This window comes from Vigna umbellata, chromosome 3, assembly GCF_029865625.1.
Source record: "Vigna umbellata cultivar VRB3 chromosome 3, Vumbellata_1.0, whole genome shotgun sequence".
In the NCBI taxonomy this organism is placed as follows: Eukaryota; Viridiplantae; Streptophyta; class Magnoliopsida; order Fabales; family Fabaceae; genus Vigna; species Vigna umbellata.
In genome coordinates, this window is record NC_142167.1 from 48658328 (window position 1) to 48672362 (window position 14035).

The 14035-nt window shown below is 30.8% G+C and overlaps 1 protein-coding gene and 2 long non-coding RNA genes across 5 annotated transcripts; 1 reads left to right on the plus strand and 2 right to left on the minus strand.

The window, feature by feature from the left end:
- Window positions 1–1677: 1677 nt before the first annotated feature.
- LOC148202810 (uncharacterized) lies at window positions 1678–2687 on the minus strand. Its single transcript, XR_015784621.1, has 3 exons — window positions 2564–2687; window positions 2305–2472; window positions 1678–1879 (listed from the first exon to the last, which is right to left on the minus strand). It is a non-coding gene; the product is annotated as an uncharacterized LOC148202810 (long non-coding RNA).
- A 2886-nt stretch (window positions 2688–5573) lies between these two features.
- LOC124849244 (mediator of RNA polymerase II transcription subunit 18) lies at window positions 5574–11450 on the plus strand. Of its 3 annotated transcripts, XM_047327157.2 has the most exons (7): window positions 5574–5784; window positions 5923–5964; window positions 6144–6194; window positions 8427–8526; window positions 9660–9717; window positions 9813–10169; window positions 11168–11450. In XM_047327157.2, the coding sequence occupies exons 3-7, from the start codon at window positions 6159–6161 to the stop codon at window positions 11268–11270; spliced, it is 654 nt and encodes a 217-aa protein (XP_047183113.1). In that variant the 5' UTR covers window positions 5574–5784; window positions 5923–5964; window positions 6144–6158; the 3' UTR covers window positions 11271–11450. The 3 variants fall into 3 exon arrangements, with proteins under 3 accessions (XP_047183113.1, XP_047183110.1, XP_047183114.2); XM_047327154.2 differs by lacking the exon at window positions 5923–5964 and having other exon boundaries at window positions 5575–5784; XM_047327158.2 differs by lacking the exons at window positions 5574–5784; window positions 5923–5964 and having other exon boundaries at window positions 6138–6194.
- A 1047-nt stretch (window positions 11451–12497) lies between these two features.
- On the minus strand, window positions 12498–13341 carry LOC148202811 (uncharacterized). The gene is made up of 3 exons (XR_015784801.1): window positions 13224–13341; window positions 12973–13143; window positions 12498–12665 (listed from the first exon to the last, which is right to left on the minus strand). It is a non-coding gene; the product is annotated as an uncharacterized LOC148202811 (long non-coding RNA).
- Window positions 13342–14035: the final 694 nt, after the last annotated feature.

A 14035-nucleotide genomic window follows, 5' to 3' on the forward strand; every position in this document is an offset into this window, starting at 1 on the left:
TTTAATCATTTAATAAAATAAATTTTAATTCTTCAAAACATTAATTAAACTTAATAGATAATCCTAAAATAAATATTAAGTTATATAGTTATACAATTGATGTTTAAATGTATAATTAGAATCTCTATTAAGCTTTTTTTTTTCAAAATAATATAACTATATATATACATATATTTTATACTGTATATTATGATCGATAGTCAATCCAAGAATTATACTGTCAATCAACCTACATTTTTATTGTGGTCGGTTGAGAACTTGAACGATTGGCCAAGTAAAGATTAACGTTAAATGTAATTACATTAATACTAAGCTAGATCATTACTATTTGGTCATAATTAGGTGAACACTAATCAGAAGCTCACCCTGTATCTATAAATATAAATTTGTGGTATTCAGGTTGTTGGTTCCTCGACTTAACCGAACAACATCTAGTGTGAAAAGAAGAAAGAACTTTAACTCGAGCTTGGAGTTTTAGAGACTATTTTGAGAAAAAGATTAACCTCAACATCATAAACATTTTGGTGTCCACTATGGGCCCAAAGATGTAGGAAAAAAATCCAATGGTGACCACAAGAAACATTGGTTCGAAAATTATTATAAAAAACCTTTTTTAGCCAGTATAAGAAGACTTTTGTGGCATAACTATTGGAGAAGAACCAATAAGTACCATCTAACCAGTCAAAGAAAATCTTATAAATGGGCAACCTACCCAATATGAATCACACAATCCTTACAATTCCAGTTTACTGTGAGACTACAACAAAATACCTTGTCCCAAATGTTTCTTGAAATATCTAATAACCCTTAAAGTTGTCTTCGAATGCTTTTTATGATGATTCTACATAAATTGAGATAAAATATGGATAAAGTAAGCAAGATCATGACTAGTCACAAATAAATAGATTAACAGTCAAATCAACCATTGATATGGTTTTGAATTTTTAAGAGGTATACCAAAAGTCAATGCTAGCTTATTATTTTATTGAAATACATTTGTATCTTTAATGATTTTCAATGCATATTTTCTCTTATAATAAAACTCCTCATAATTAATTAAGAGTTACCTCAAACCCAAAAATATTTTAAGATTTTAAGATTTTTATGTGAAAATAAGAACTAAATAAGTTTTAAAATTTTTTATAACTAAAATATTATTTCTTGCAATAATTAAACAATTAAGTCGTATCTAGTCTTAAATATATAATATAAACAATGAGTAATATGAATATGATTGAACAAATGCTTCAATATCAACCAACGTAGCTAACCCACAACGAGGATATATTGTGTTTGCTGATTGAAAGCTTTAATGGAAAACCTTGACACTTTGAAGCTCTGTCTTCTAAGGAAAAAAATTGTAAAAAAATACAATAAACAAGATATAAGTGTATTGCAAATCGTTGCACACTTTCTTTTTGTTTTTTTTTTTTATGTTTTAATGTGAATGTTATAGAATATAAATTTTCTACATAAAAAGAATTTTATATTTAATCATTCAATGAATATATGTAATTACAGTATTACTAATCTTGTTTTGTTTTTATCTTTGCTAGTAAAAAAAGTTGATTCACCTTTAGACAATATTAGAATTCGATAAAAAAAAAAAGGTGATTTACCTTTAGACAATCGTAAATTGGTTTAGTTATTGGAAGCTCTTAAAGTGCATTATGGGCATGAAAAAAAAATGAAACTTTTTGATTTATTATTTATTTTTATATATTTCAATTATGGCCATACAGTTCATAATATTATTTAGGCTAGAACTATCCCATGAGAGTCCTTGAATCTTACAACCTTCAAATACATTTATTTAAAATGTTTCATGTAGAATCATTCACTCCTGCCTCTCCTATTGGCTCTCTCGGAAACAAATTACCTGCAAAATTGAATAATTATAATGTCAATAAAACTAAATAAAATAAAACATTTAATGTAGAATATATCACGAGAACACTGAAAACATTTACAATTTTTTTTTATAAATTTCTGCTAAACATAATGTTTTTACATGAAAATTATTATTAAAAGAAAATAAAAAAAAATGGGCGCAAACCTAATTCACATGAAAAATCATAAAAGGGACTTTCAACAAAAACAATTAAACAATTCTGAATACTAAAAATTAATATCTACTACGAAAGAAATTAAAAAAATTCTTCTAACTAACGTAGAAGAATATCATATATATTCGTTTAATTTGATAATAGTCAATTTATCCACATAATCTTATTTTCTTTAAAAATATAAAAACACTTGAATTTCATACGAGAATATTTTCTTTAATAAACCAATTTTGAATACCTGATTTCTGGTTTATATGATTACAACGACAATACCCTTCGAAACAATAAACTACTGACGGACCGCATGGTAAAGAGCGAATATTGCGAATACAATCCTTCTTTGTTTGGCATGGACATACAACTATAACACCATCTTTTCTGTTTGTTTCCATTGAAAGTGAATGACCTGTAAAAATAATTGCATCTTTTTATTAAGGTATGCACAAGAAAAAAAATAATATTCAGAAAGCATAGGATAATAAAGAGAAAATAAATACCATAATAAACTTCTATTGCGAGAATTACAAATAAGAATGCTAATATGAATGAATTCTTTGACATATCTTTCATCTTGCAAATTTTGAAATTTTGATGTTCGTTATAATAATATGGTGATAGTTTTACAAGAAGTTGATCTCTGATTATTTATAGGAAAAATGTGAAGTTCTTATTAAATGCAACATGCTAAACGACAACGAAATAGTAATGTAAGTAATTTCGTAATAAATACAGCATTTCATATAGTTCAATTAATGTTATTAAATATCTTAGAGGTAAAACTTATAGTCCCTAATTGTGTTATTAATGGTGTCAATTAGGTCATCGTATTTTCAAAGAGCTTAATTAGGTTCTTTTTTATGTAAAATTGAGTCAATTATGACCTTGCCATTAATTTTTGTGGACAGTGTTAAATTTGTTGTTTGGTGACATGTTGAGCTAGCATTTAATAAGCACGTGGCACAATTAGATTCATGTCAATTAGGTCATTGTAGTTTCAAAGAGCTCAATTGGATCCTCTTTATGTAAAATTGAGTCAATTATGACATTGCCGTTAATTGTTGTGGACGACGTTAAATTTGTTGTTTGGTGACATGTTGAGCTAGCATTTAATAAGCACGTGGCACAGTAAGAAGTCATTGCGTGGATTTATTTTAAATACGAATGGAAAACAATTTGGATTTCATTAAATCCCTCAATCTAAAGCTCAAAATCCCTAACTCAAAATATGGTTGCTTTGATTATGATATTCTTGCCACAATGGACGAGGTTGTCGCCGATGGAGTTCACGTGATTTTGCTCTCTGTCGGCGAGTCAGGGTACTCACCGCAGTATTTCCGTGATTCGATCGCTTTGGGAGCTTTCGGCATTGCTCGTCACAATGTTCTAGTTTCGTGTTTTGCTGAGAACTCAGGGCCCGGTCCGTCCACTACTGTTTTGCTACCTTCTAAAGTGTAGGGGAAGATTGTTGTTTGCGACAGGGGTGGGAATGCTAGGGTTGAGAAGGGGAGTGCAGTGAAGCTTGCCGGTGGGTTGGGAATGATTTTCACTAACCCTGCCGAGAATGGTGAAGAGCTTCTTGCCAATGTGCATCTTTTGCCAGCTACCATGGTGGGTCAAATTGTAGGGGATGAGATCAAGGAGTGTATAAGGTTGAGTCAGTACCCAACTACGACTACTGAGTTTAAAGGAACTATGATTGGGGGTTCTCCTTCTGCTACTCAAGTTGCTTCATTTTCTTCTACTAAAACTCTATGTTCCCTAATTTCGAACAAGAACAACAAACTCACTAACCCTATTTTCTCCAATTTTCCCTAATTTCGCACACACTCAAAGTTTGACCACAAAATCCCAAACTTAACCCTAATACGTTTTAATTTCATTTCCATAAATAAATATAACATTCTATTTTTTTAAAATATAACTTATTTTAAACTTAAAATAAAATAAATCCACATAATGAGACATGTGCTTATTAATTATTAGCTCAGCATGCCACCGGACACCAAATTTAACGTCGTCCACAACATTTAACGGCAAGGTCATATATGACTCAATTTTACAGAAAAATGAACCTAATTGAACTCTTTGAAAATACGATGACCTAATTGGTATGAATATGCACAAATAGGACCTCTGAAATGATTAAACTTAAAACTTATTTAATGCAGTCTAATAATGTATTATACAATTCAAGAATAAACATAAAGTATTTTTAACGAATATATCAAATTTTAATAAAAATAATAATCGAAATATTATTTAATAAGTCATTTAAATATTGAAACACTTATTTATTTTCTTAATTTAATAAATAAATAACTTAACAAATGAAAACAAATTGTTAACTATTAAACTCTAAAAAATAATATTTTAGAATTGATATTGTATTTTAAATAATAATATTAGATTATTCTAATATTAAAAAGCAATGTTAGATTTATGAGCTTTTTATAAATGTAATGTTTATTAAGTTTTACTACTTTTATTCTTAGACCTCTTAAAGACATTTAGTATGGTCATTCAAATTGTCAATCATAGCACAATTAACCCACCGGGAATGCTTGAGGACATGTTTGTTTGTGTGGACAAATTAACTTTTTTTTTTGCCTATTTCTACATTTGAACATGAAAGATGATGAAAGAATGACTTCGACCACTATTATCTTGGGAAGAACGTTCATGATGGCAGCATGTATCAAGATAGATGTGCACGTAAGGTTCAGTTTAATGTAATGAAACACCAAATTAAAGACTATTCTCCGTTTTGTATTGATTTATTGAGTGATGTGGTAAACTTTTTTCTTCTAATTTCTTATATGCTTTCTTTTTATGTCTTCTTCATCTTTGGATTTTTCTTTATCGAAAATGTCATATACGATTTTAGATGACAAAGAAAATTATAAAACAGATGATATTAAGGACGCGATGTCAATAAATCAATAAATGATATTTTTGTGACGTTTGAGTGTGATGCTAGGTGTTTGAGATTTTCTTAAGCTGTAAAATGCTTCTATCTGTGGTACAACCACCCACTTTAGAGTTAAGCCTTTACCATCTGATTTAAAATATGTTTATCTTGTAGATGAGATGATTTTCCATAAACTAACTGAAAAAGAGTTAATCCTGTAGAAATCTTCGTGACAGTTTGGTAAATCCACAAAATGTCATCTAATTTCACATACCAATCATTTCTAGATGATGACACATTTTTCTCAATGATCCTTTTAATCTCCCGATTTGGCACTTTAGCTTAACTATTTGTCTAAGGATAATAAGGAGAGACAATGACTCACTTTATAATGTTTTAAAAACCTCAATTAACTCAGCACGGCAAAAATGAGATCCTCGGTTACAAAGACCTAGGCACACCAAACAAAGAGAAAATCTGTTGTTTTAAAACTAATTTATTTTAAAAAAATTTAGAAACAAAAATTGAATTTGTCCGAGGAAAAACAACATAAAAAATGTTGGATTTAAGAAAAGGACATTCTACGACGTCGTATCATAGTGCTGAAGAAATTCATAAACTCGCGGTGCTCAAGGAGTGAAATGTTTCATCGTTCCTTTCCTTCACTTTCTTCTGATTTTCCCCTTTTACTTGTAAAAGCAGAGATTGCTATTTCGGAAGATTGAAGAACCTCGATCAGCGTTTTGACAATTGACAACACCTAAGAGGACTTAGATTTTCATCGTTTTCATCTCAGTAGAAACTAAGCAGGTCAATTAACCTCTTATTCCCCATTTGTTTCTTTATGTGCATCACAGAGTATGAATGATTCTAGTTTTCAAAGTTTTTATGATTTGAGTTTTAGGTTTTCGCTGCTTTCCTTTCATTCTTCACTCTTCGTTATTACAGTGTTCCAGTAAAACTAAAATCAAAATTACAAAATAGATACATGTAAGTGCACAAAACACTTGTCTGTGATCTTTTGCTTCACAGTATGCACAAAACGTAAGATCTTTCGTTTTTCTTCTCTGTGATCTTTTGCTTCACAGTATGCACAAAACGTAAGATCTTTCGTTTTGAAAGGCAATTTTGACTTCCATAATACGCATATCTTTTGTGTAATAATGCAGGTGAGCTTAGCGAATATGGAATGTGTGGTTCAGGGAATTATAGAGACACAGGTCAGTTTATGTTTTATTTGAATTGTTAATTGGAACTGGCTTTTTTTTTTTAAGTATGGGGAAGTATTGTTGAATTGATTTTATCTGGTTTAGCCATGGTCTCTTGATGTGAGTTATTATAAGTCTGTTTCATGTTAATGACAATCTCCATTTTTAGAATCCTGATCTTGATCGCTGGTGTGTTGCATGTATTTAGTGTTGAATTCTGCCACCAAGGTAGGATAATGATAAATTAACGGAATGCTCAAGGCACCAGACGGTCAGGAAAAGGATTGAGTAGCCACTACCTTTCTCAAATAAAAAATACAAAGGAAAAAAGTTAAGTGCAAAGGCTAAACAAATTTAGTTACTAAATAATCACAAGAATGATTTATCGGTCAAAAGAGTCACTTTCTTAGGGTTAAAGTCAACATTATCTGCATGGTTAAAGTTATCTCTAGAATGCTTGTGTGTTTATGTGAATGAGAAATTCACTGTGGAAAATCTGGAAATTCATTGTGTCCTTAACTTCTAAATTATTTAAAATATGAGTTAAAGGTTTAACTGAAAAATTCTACTGTTATATTCACCAAACCTTAATTACCTTTTGCTTATTGCTGTCAAAATGGGTTGTAACCCGCTAGACAACCCGGCTCACCACGGGTTTGAACCGGCTTGGGTTTGAAAAAAATGTAATTTTTTTTATGTGGACTAGTTTTCAACCCGACTCACTTAGAACCCGGCTCACCGGGTTGAACCTGTGATGAGCCACGTTGGCTCACCAACCTACCTAATTTAATTTAATTACTTACTATTTTGTGTTTCAATATTATTAGTATCATTTTTTTATTATATTGTAGATGGTGATAAAGAAGAAGATGTTTCAAGAGAGACAAATATTATAGATTTATCTATTCAAAATTCTAATATTATAATTGGATAAGTGATACAAAAATTATCAATATTAAAAACTTATTTGTTCGCCTTTTTTACATGTTTTTGGATTACGTTTGGATTCTGTGATACTTTTTTTTATTTTGAATTGTCTTTGGAGTTTAACATCATTTTAGTGTGACATTTATTTAGATTTGAATTAAAAAATTGTAATTTTTTTATTTTAAAAAAAATTATAATTAAATGAGTCAGTGAGTCAACCTGTTTAACCTACCAACTCGTGGTGGGTCGGGCTGGATTCAAACTTTTTCAGCTCGCTAATAAGTGAATTGGGTTGGGTTGGCTCACTAAGTGACTAACCCGTGGTGAGCCGGACCGGATCGAGCCGGGTTACCCGTTTTGACAGCTCTACTTTTGCCTATGCATTTCTATCATGGTTGATAAAGGGTTAATCATTTAAAAATTGAAACTTCTTTTAAGCTGTCATCTTTTTGAGAATTCGATGTATAGAATCAATTGTTCAAATTGTCTGAATATATCATAGTGAGATGCAATTAATGACCTGTTCCAAGCTCTATAGAATCAGTTTTCAATCACATAATAAAAAGATTATCTTTCAACAGTTGCTTGCAATGAGAAAAGGTGTTTGATTATTTCATCAGTATTCAAATATCACTCTAATAATTGAATACAATAAGCTTATTATATGAGAATAAGACCATTGTTCTCACAAAGTTTTCAAATATTAAAATTCCAAACTGATCATTTTCACTTCTACTAAAATGTTCAAAAAAATTCTGATATCTGTTTACAATAATATGTTGACACTGAGTATTCTCATTGTACGCACAAATCTATATTTTCCTGTGAATCTATATGTTCTAAAATAAGTTGATCCCCTGTGTGTGAAGAAGCTATTGTTGTTATAGAAAGTAACACTATTTTCTAATAGCTTGGGTATGCATGATGGTATATTGTCCTACTTTATTATAATTATTTATTTGAATCTACACTTGAAAGACAGGTTGTCTCATGGAAACCATTCTAAGTCTGTTTTTCTTTCTTAATTGGAAGAAATAATCACTCGTATTTGTCACAGACAACTTGGGAAAAAACAAATGATTATTTGTCAAACATGAACCCACTTTTGCACACATTATTTGATGAAAGTCAATAGAATCACAATTTTTCTTGAACAGAAATAATAATGTAAACATTCTTTCTGTTCTCTATCCATAATTATTCTTTTAGATAATCAAGATATGTTCTGTTAGTATTAGATTTTTCCAGAAGGAAACTTTCATGTTGAAAGACTGTCTATGACAACCTTGGCTTTTAATATTTTATTATTCTTCACAGCATGTTGAGGCTTTGGAGATTCTTCTTCAAGGACTATGTGGTGTTCAGAGAGAACGATTGAGGATACATGAAATATGTCTCAAGAGTGGTCCCCATCTGGGTGAGTGTTTTATTTCAATAATTTGATATTTTTTGGCCAATATTTTCATTTTTTATTGTTATGAAAGTATATTTATTACTAAGAGGGAAATAATATCCTGGGAAAACTAGCACGAAATAACTTGCATTAGAAGACAGGGATATGTATGTCCTTACAAGAAAGCCTTCAATTGCTATATGTCTAAGAAGCAAGCCCCTGAGCGGTTAAAAGTGCATATGAGATGAATAGTTCTGAGAATAGAGAGAATTCTATTTCGTAACAGCAACATAAAAGCACCATCCTTCACCCAGCTCCACCAGAACCTTTCCCAATTTACTCCCTCCTAAGCCTTCTTCAAATGCAATTTTGGAAAATTACTTCAAATTATAAAGAAATACCTAGAATACTTTGGAAGTCTGCAATGAATAATCCTAAACCATATATGATTAGCTTCTGGCCATTGTAAAATGGAACGACTTAATATTTTTTAGTGCTGTCTACAACCACATAATGTGTAATCTCTATTAAATGTTTGTTTCAGTATATGCAGTGATAATTTCATTTAGAGTGCTTTCGATTTGCTAACAAATGAAGAACTATACAAATTTCCAAAAATATTTTAAAAGAAGGCCTCAATTTGGCTAAACCTCATGAAGGAGAACAATCATCAAGCCCAATCAATCTTGTACCAAGCATGGACTCTTACTCCGTGTCTGGAACTGCTTATGTTGTATTGGCCACTTAATAGCAGACAAAGCAGAACACTTGGATTTGACTTTGCTTTAACTGAGTTGTTTCTCATGAACTGTTTTTTAGTGTGCATCAAGTGCACCCTTAAGCATTTGCACTGGACTACCATCTAAATGGCATGCTTCTTGCTCCTTTTTTGACCCATGATGCTCTTTTGTACTGGCTTCAGTTTTAGATTTCATGGTGTTGTTTTACTCTGTTCTTTGAAGAAATTTATGCTTATCCAAGATGAGGTTTTCTCTGTATTGTATCTTCATGAATAGAGATGAAATATTTTCAACTTTTTATATGATTCCCTCAATATTTTTGTGTACTTTTCAATTATTTGTGTATATATCCAGTTTTTTAGTATAGCATATTTTGATCTTTTTTCCATTAATCATGATTTTATGGGCTGTTTTTAGGCAGTGTAACCTCAGAAGTTCGACTCCTGTGTGACCTAGAGCAAGCTGAACCTTCGTGGTAAACCATATATCTTTACTTTCAAAACTTTGTTAGATTTTATTTTTCATAATCAAGTACCTATTTAATTTGTGATTTATTGATGGCTTGTCCAGGACTGTTAGACATGTAGGTGGTGCAATGAGGGGTGCAGGTGCAGAGCAAATTTCTGTTCTGGTTAGGTCAATGGTGGAAAGCAAAACAAGCAAAAATGTTCTTCGTTTGTTTTATACACTGGGTTACAAATTAGATCATGAGCTTCTGAGGGTGGGATTTTCCTTCAATTTCTACCGGGGTGCACAAATCACTGTAACAGTTTCATCAATCAATAAAATGCTGAAGTTGCATGCAACTGACGAGGCGGTGCCAGTAACACCTGGTATACAAATGGTCGAAGTAACAGCACCTGCAGTTGCTGAAACCTACACTGAAGTTGCTGCTGCTGTATCATCCTTCTGTGAATACCTTGCACCGTAAGAATCTCTTTTCTCAATTGCCCAATTTTCTATACCAATTGCAAATGTTTTACACACCAAGAGGCTGGAGCTGCTACTAGTAACTAGCAGACTTACTGCATTGTTAATTTTAGTAACTTTTCATGCTTGGTTGATATTTTTAGGTCCTGATTGTCTAAGGTCGTACCATCATATTAGAATTAGTTAACGGTTATCCATTTAAGTGGTTTTTCAACCTTGAGAGTCTGCAGAATAATACCATACATTTATTATCTTCCTTCACATCTATGAAGCACAAATACGGGGATATGGGTAAATTGAAAAAAATATAGAACAAGAGTGGGACCCCGCTTGCAAAGCTCTCAGTCAAGTGGGACTCCATTTTGTTTCTGATTTCCTTATTCTTTTTTTATTAAACTTGCTACGCGTGTCCTGGATGATCTCTCCAGCTTGTCAAGGAATAGACTGCGTCATCTCCGGCGTGTCCGAGAGCATGGCCGAGTCTGGCCCAACAGTCTATATCGGACAGTGTCATTGATAGAACTATGAAAGTTTACGTGAGAAAAGGAAGGGAAAAAATAACAAAGAATAACTGTTAAGGAGGGTTTGGGGGAAATGATTAGGCAGTTGGAGTTTCCTTAGAAGGTTTGCCTTTTTAAGGGGGAGCGGGTGTCTGGGACAGACACGTTATTTTGTATCTTTGTAGTGGATAGGTTTGTACCTGTGAGAAGGGAGATTGTTCCCTTGGATGCTTTTGAACATTTTCTGTAATACCCACATAATAATACCAGGTCTTTCTGCTGTAAGTGTATGTTGTTTGTTCTGTCATCAAAACAGAGGAGAGTCTTGGTTTCTTGTCACCAAGAAACCTATCAGTCATACACGCCTCTGTCATGTATTCGTATCCGCCATGCGCTTCAGACGCGACGCGAAAACGCCATTTTTTTTGCGTATCGGAGCTTTGCAGCTTCACATAGATCATTGATATATGTAACTCTTTGGTGTGAATTTCGCAGGCTTCTCCATCTGTCCAAACCAGGCATTTCAACCGGTGTTGTACCTACTGCTGCTGCAGCTGCTGCATCTCTAATGTCGGATGGCGGGGGCACAACATTATAGTGAGACTGTACTGTTACATTAAGAAACACAATTTATGTACATCACTTGCTAAATTGCTTTAAAGACACGTCAACGTAAAATTTTCACTTCACATGAACATGTCAAGTTTTAACATTGGAGTATGCCGTGTATTTATGAATTGCTTCGTGATCATATAGAACTGTAATGTAATTGTTTCAAGCTTTTGGGAGTAGGATTTATTCAGAAGAGAAGAAAAGAATCAGATGCGTGGCTAAATGTTTAATATGTTAAATTTTCAAATGTCCATTCTTCATGACTGTCACTTTTTTACGAAGTAAATACGCTTGGCTAAAACAACTATTAGAATTAATTAGTTTACATACATTTCTGTTCGTGAAATATGACCATGCTTTTGTATTTATGAAATAGCTTTCTTTCCTAAACTCTGATCTCTGTAATTATTTTCTTTTCTTAAAATGATGCTTTTATTTTTTTTCTCAAATTTTAATCATGTATTATAATTTGTAATTACCAGCTTATGGGCCTAAAATTTTAAATGTACTGAAAATATTCTTTTTTAAAAGGTTAGAGTTTGAATTTGATCTAATTTAGGTCTAAATGGTATCATACTATCCGCAGAAATACACTTATCAATCTTATAATATAAATGGAAGAATACAATTCTTTTTTAAAAACAGATGAGTTGATAAATTTTAGTCGTTTTAGTCTCGTGCTCAAATTTGACATAAAAGAGTGTATTACTCCAAAATCATATAAAGCACTCAAACATTAACCTATCACATGTACTTTCAAAATAAGCTAAAATATATTACATAACTAAATCTTATGTCATTCAATGATTTCTAATAAGTGATAAACTTCAAAATTAAGATAGAATGTTATCTTCACTCTATCAAGATTCTTTCTATCCTATTATTTTCATTCTTACAAGTCTTATCTAGAACTCTCTACTTAACAATTCTTAATATAGAAGAAAGACAATAAACTTACAACCTCAAGGTAATCCAAAAATGTTATTCAAATTTGAGTCTATTATTAAATTTACTAATTTAATACTCACATTACATCGGACTCTTTATAGTACAAACCCTTTTAAATATTTGTGGTTTCGCTTAAAAGTTTCAGTCTTTTCTTTATTTTATTTATTCATCTTTTATAAGAATTTTTCTATATTAATTATAACTTTATTTGATTACATAAAACTAAGAGCGTTCACATATATATATATAAAAAAAGCGACGGTGTTATTGTATTATTCACTTTTATGTATTTCAACCATGAACTCAATATTATTCAGGCCAGGAAAATCCTATGAAAGTCCTTGAATCTTACAACCTTAAAATACATTTATTTAAAATGATTCATTAAGTATAATCATTCACTTCTGCATCTCTTATTGGCTCCCTTCATAACCTGCAAAAATTGAATAATTTTAATGTTAATAAAAATAAATAAAATAAAGCATTTAATGTACAAAATATAAGTGGAAAAGAACGGAATAACAAGCTTTTGGGGGGCAAGAATGACAAAAACAAGTGCTTTTTGAAATCTAATATCCAAGCATGTGAAGAGAATTGAATGCTTTTTAGAAAAAATATTTATAAAAAGTAATTGACTTTTCTTGGAATCATGAATAATGTTTCGACCACATATAAAATACAGCAACGTTTAAAATTATTTTTTAATTTAACTATTTTTTAATTAATTTAAATTTAAATACCTGATTTTTCGTTTTTATGATTACAAACACAATATCCCTCAGAGCAAGAAACTACTGACGGACCGCAAGGTAGAGCGCGAATATTGCGAAGACAGTCTTGTTTTGTTCGACATGAAACTACGACTATGTTATCACTTTCCTGCGTCTTTGTTTCCGTAGAAAATGAATGACCTACAAAGATTATTGTATCTTTTTAATACAAATAGATATGAGAGAAAATAAGATTCAGTGATGAAGGGATAAACGAATACCATAACAAGCTTCCACAGCAAGCATTACAAACAAAAATCCTAACATGAATGAATTTCTCGACATATCTTTCAAGTTACAACAATATCTCACTATATGATGATGAAATTTAGAACCCAGACGTTTGTGATGATGTTGTTGTAATTCTTCGATTATTTATAGGAAAGGACAAGATTTTTTAATAACTGGATCAATGTAAATTATTCAAAAAAGTTTACTTAACTTTAATTGTAGTTTAATATTATATTGTTAAATATTTAAACGTATATTTTTTTCTCTAAATTATTATAAAATTTGTTTTATTCTTAAATTAAATTATAAAATATTTAATCTTTAAATTACATAAAAATCATTTAAAGCATCTCCTCGATAAAAAAATAGTTTACATAAAAATCATTTAAAGCATCTCCTCAATAAAAAATAGTTTAAATCCTAATTTTGATTAGGATAATAAAGAACTCATTGTTAAGAATTTAAGTATGAGTCCAAATTTCATGTTGGATATAAATAAGAGTTGACGATCTATTTATCTATTATCTTAAGGTTTTTGGTTGACATGGTGTCAATATTTTATATGGTTAAATTTAAGTTAATTTAGTAAATCTTCTTTTTCGCAGATCCAATACTTATGAAATAGTTCATGAAACCTTATTCAGCGAATTAATAAGTTTTAGTGGAAAAAAAAAATAAAATGAACTTTAATTATTTAATTTTTAATTAGATGTTGTTAGATAAAAAGGTGAATATTTAATTGTAATAACTTTTAATTAGGCTTAAATTTTATTGAATTTAATTCATTCACTTATAAAGGTGA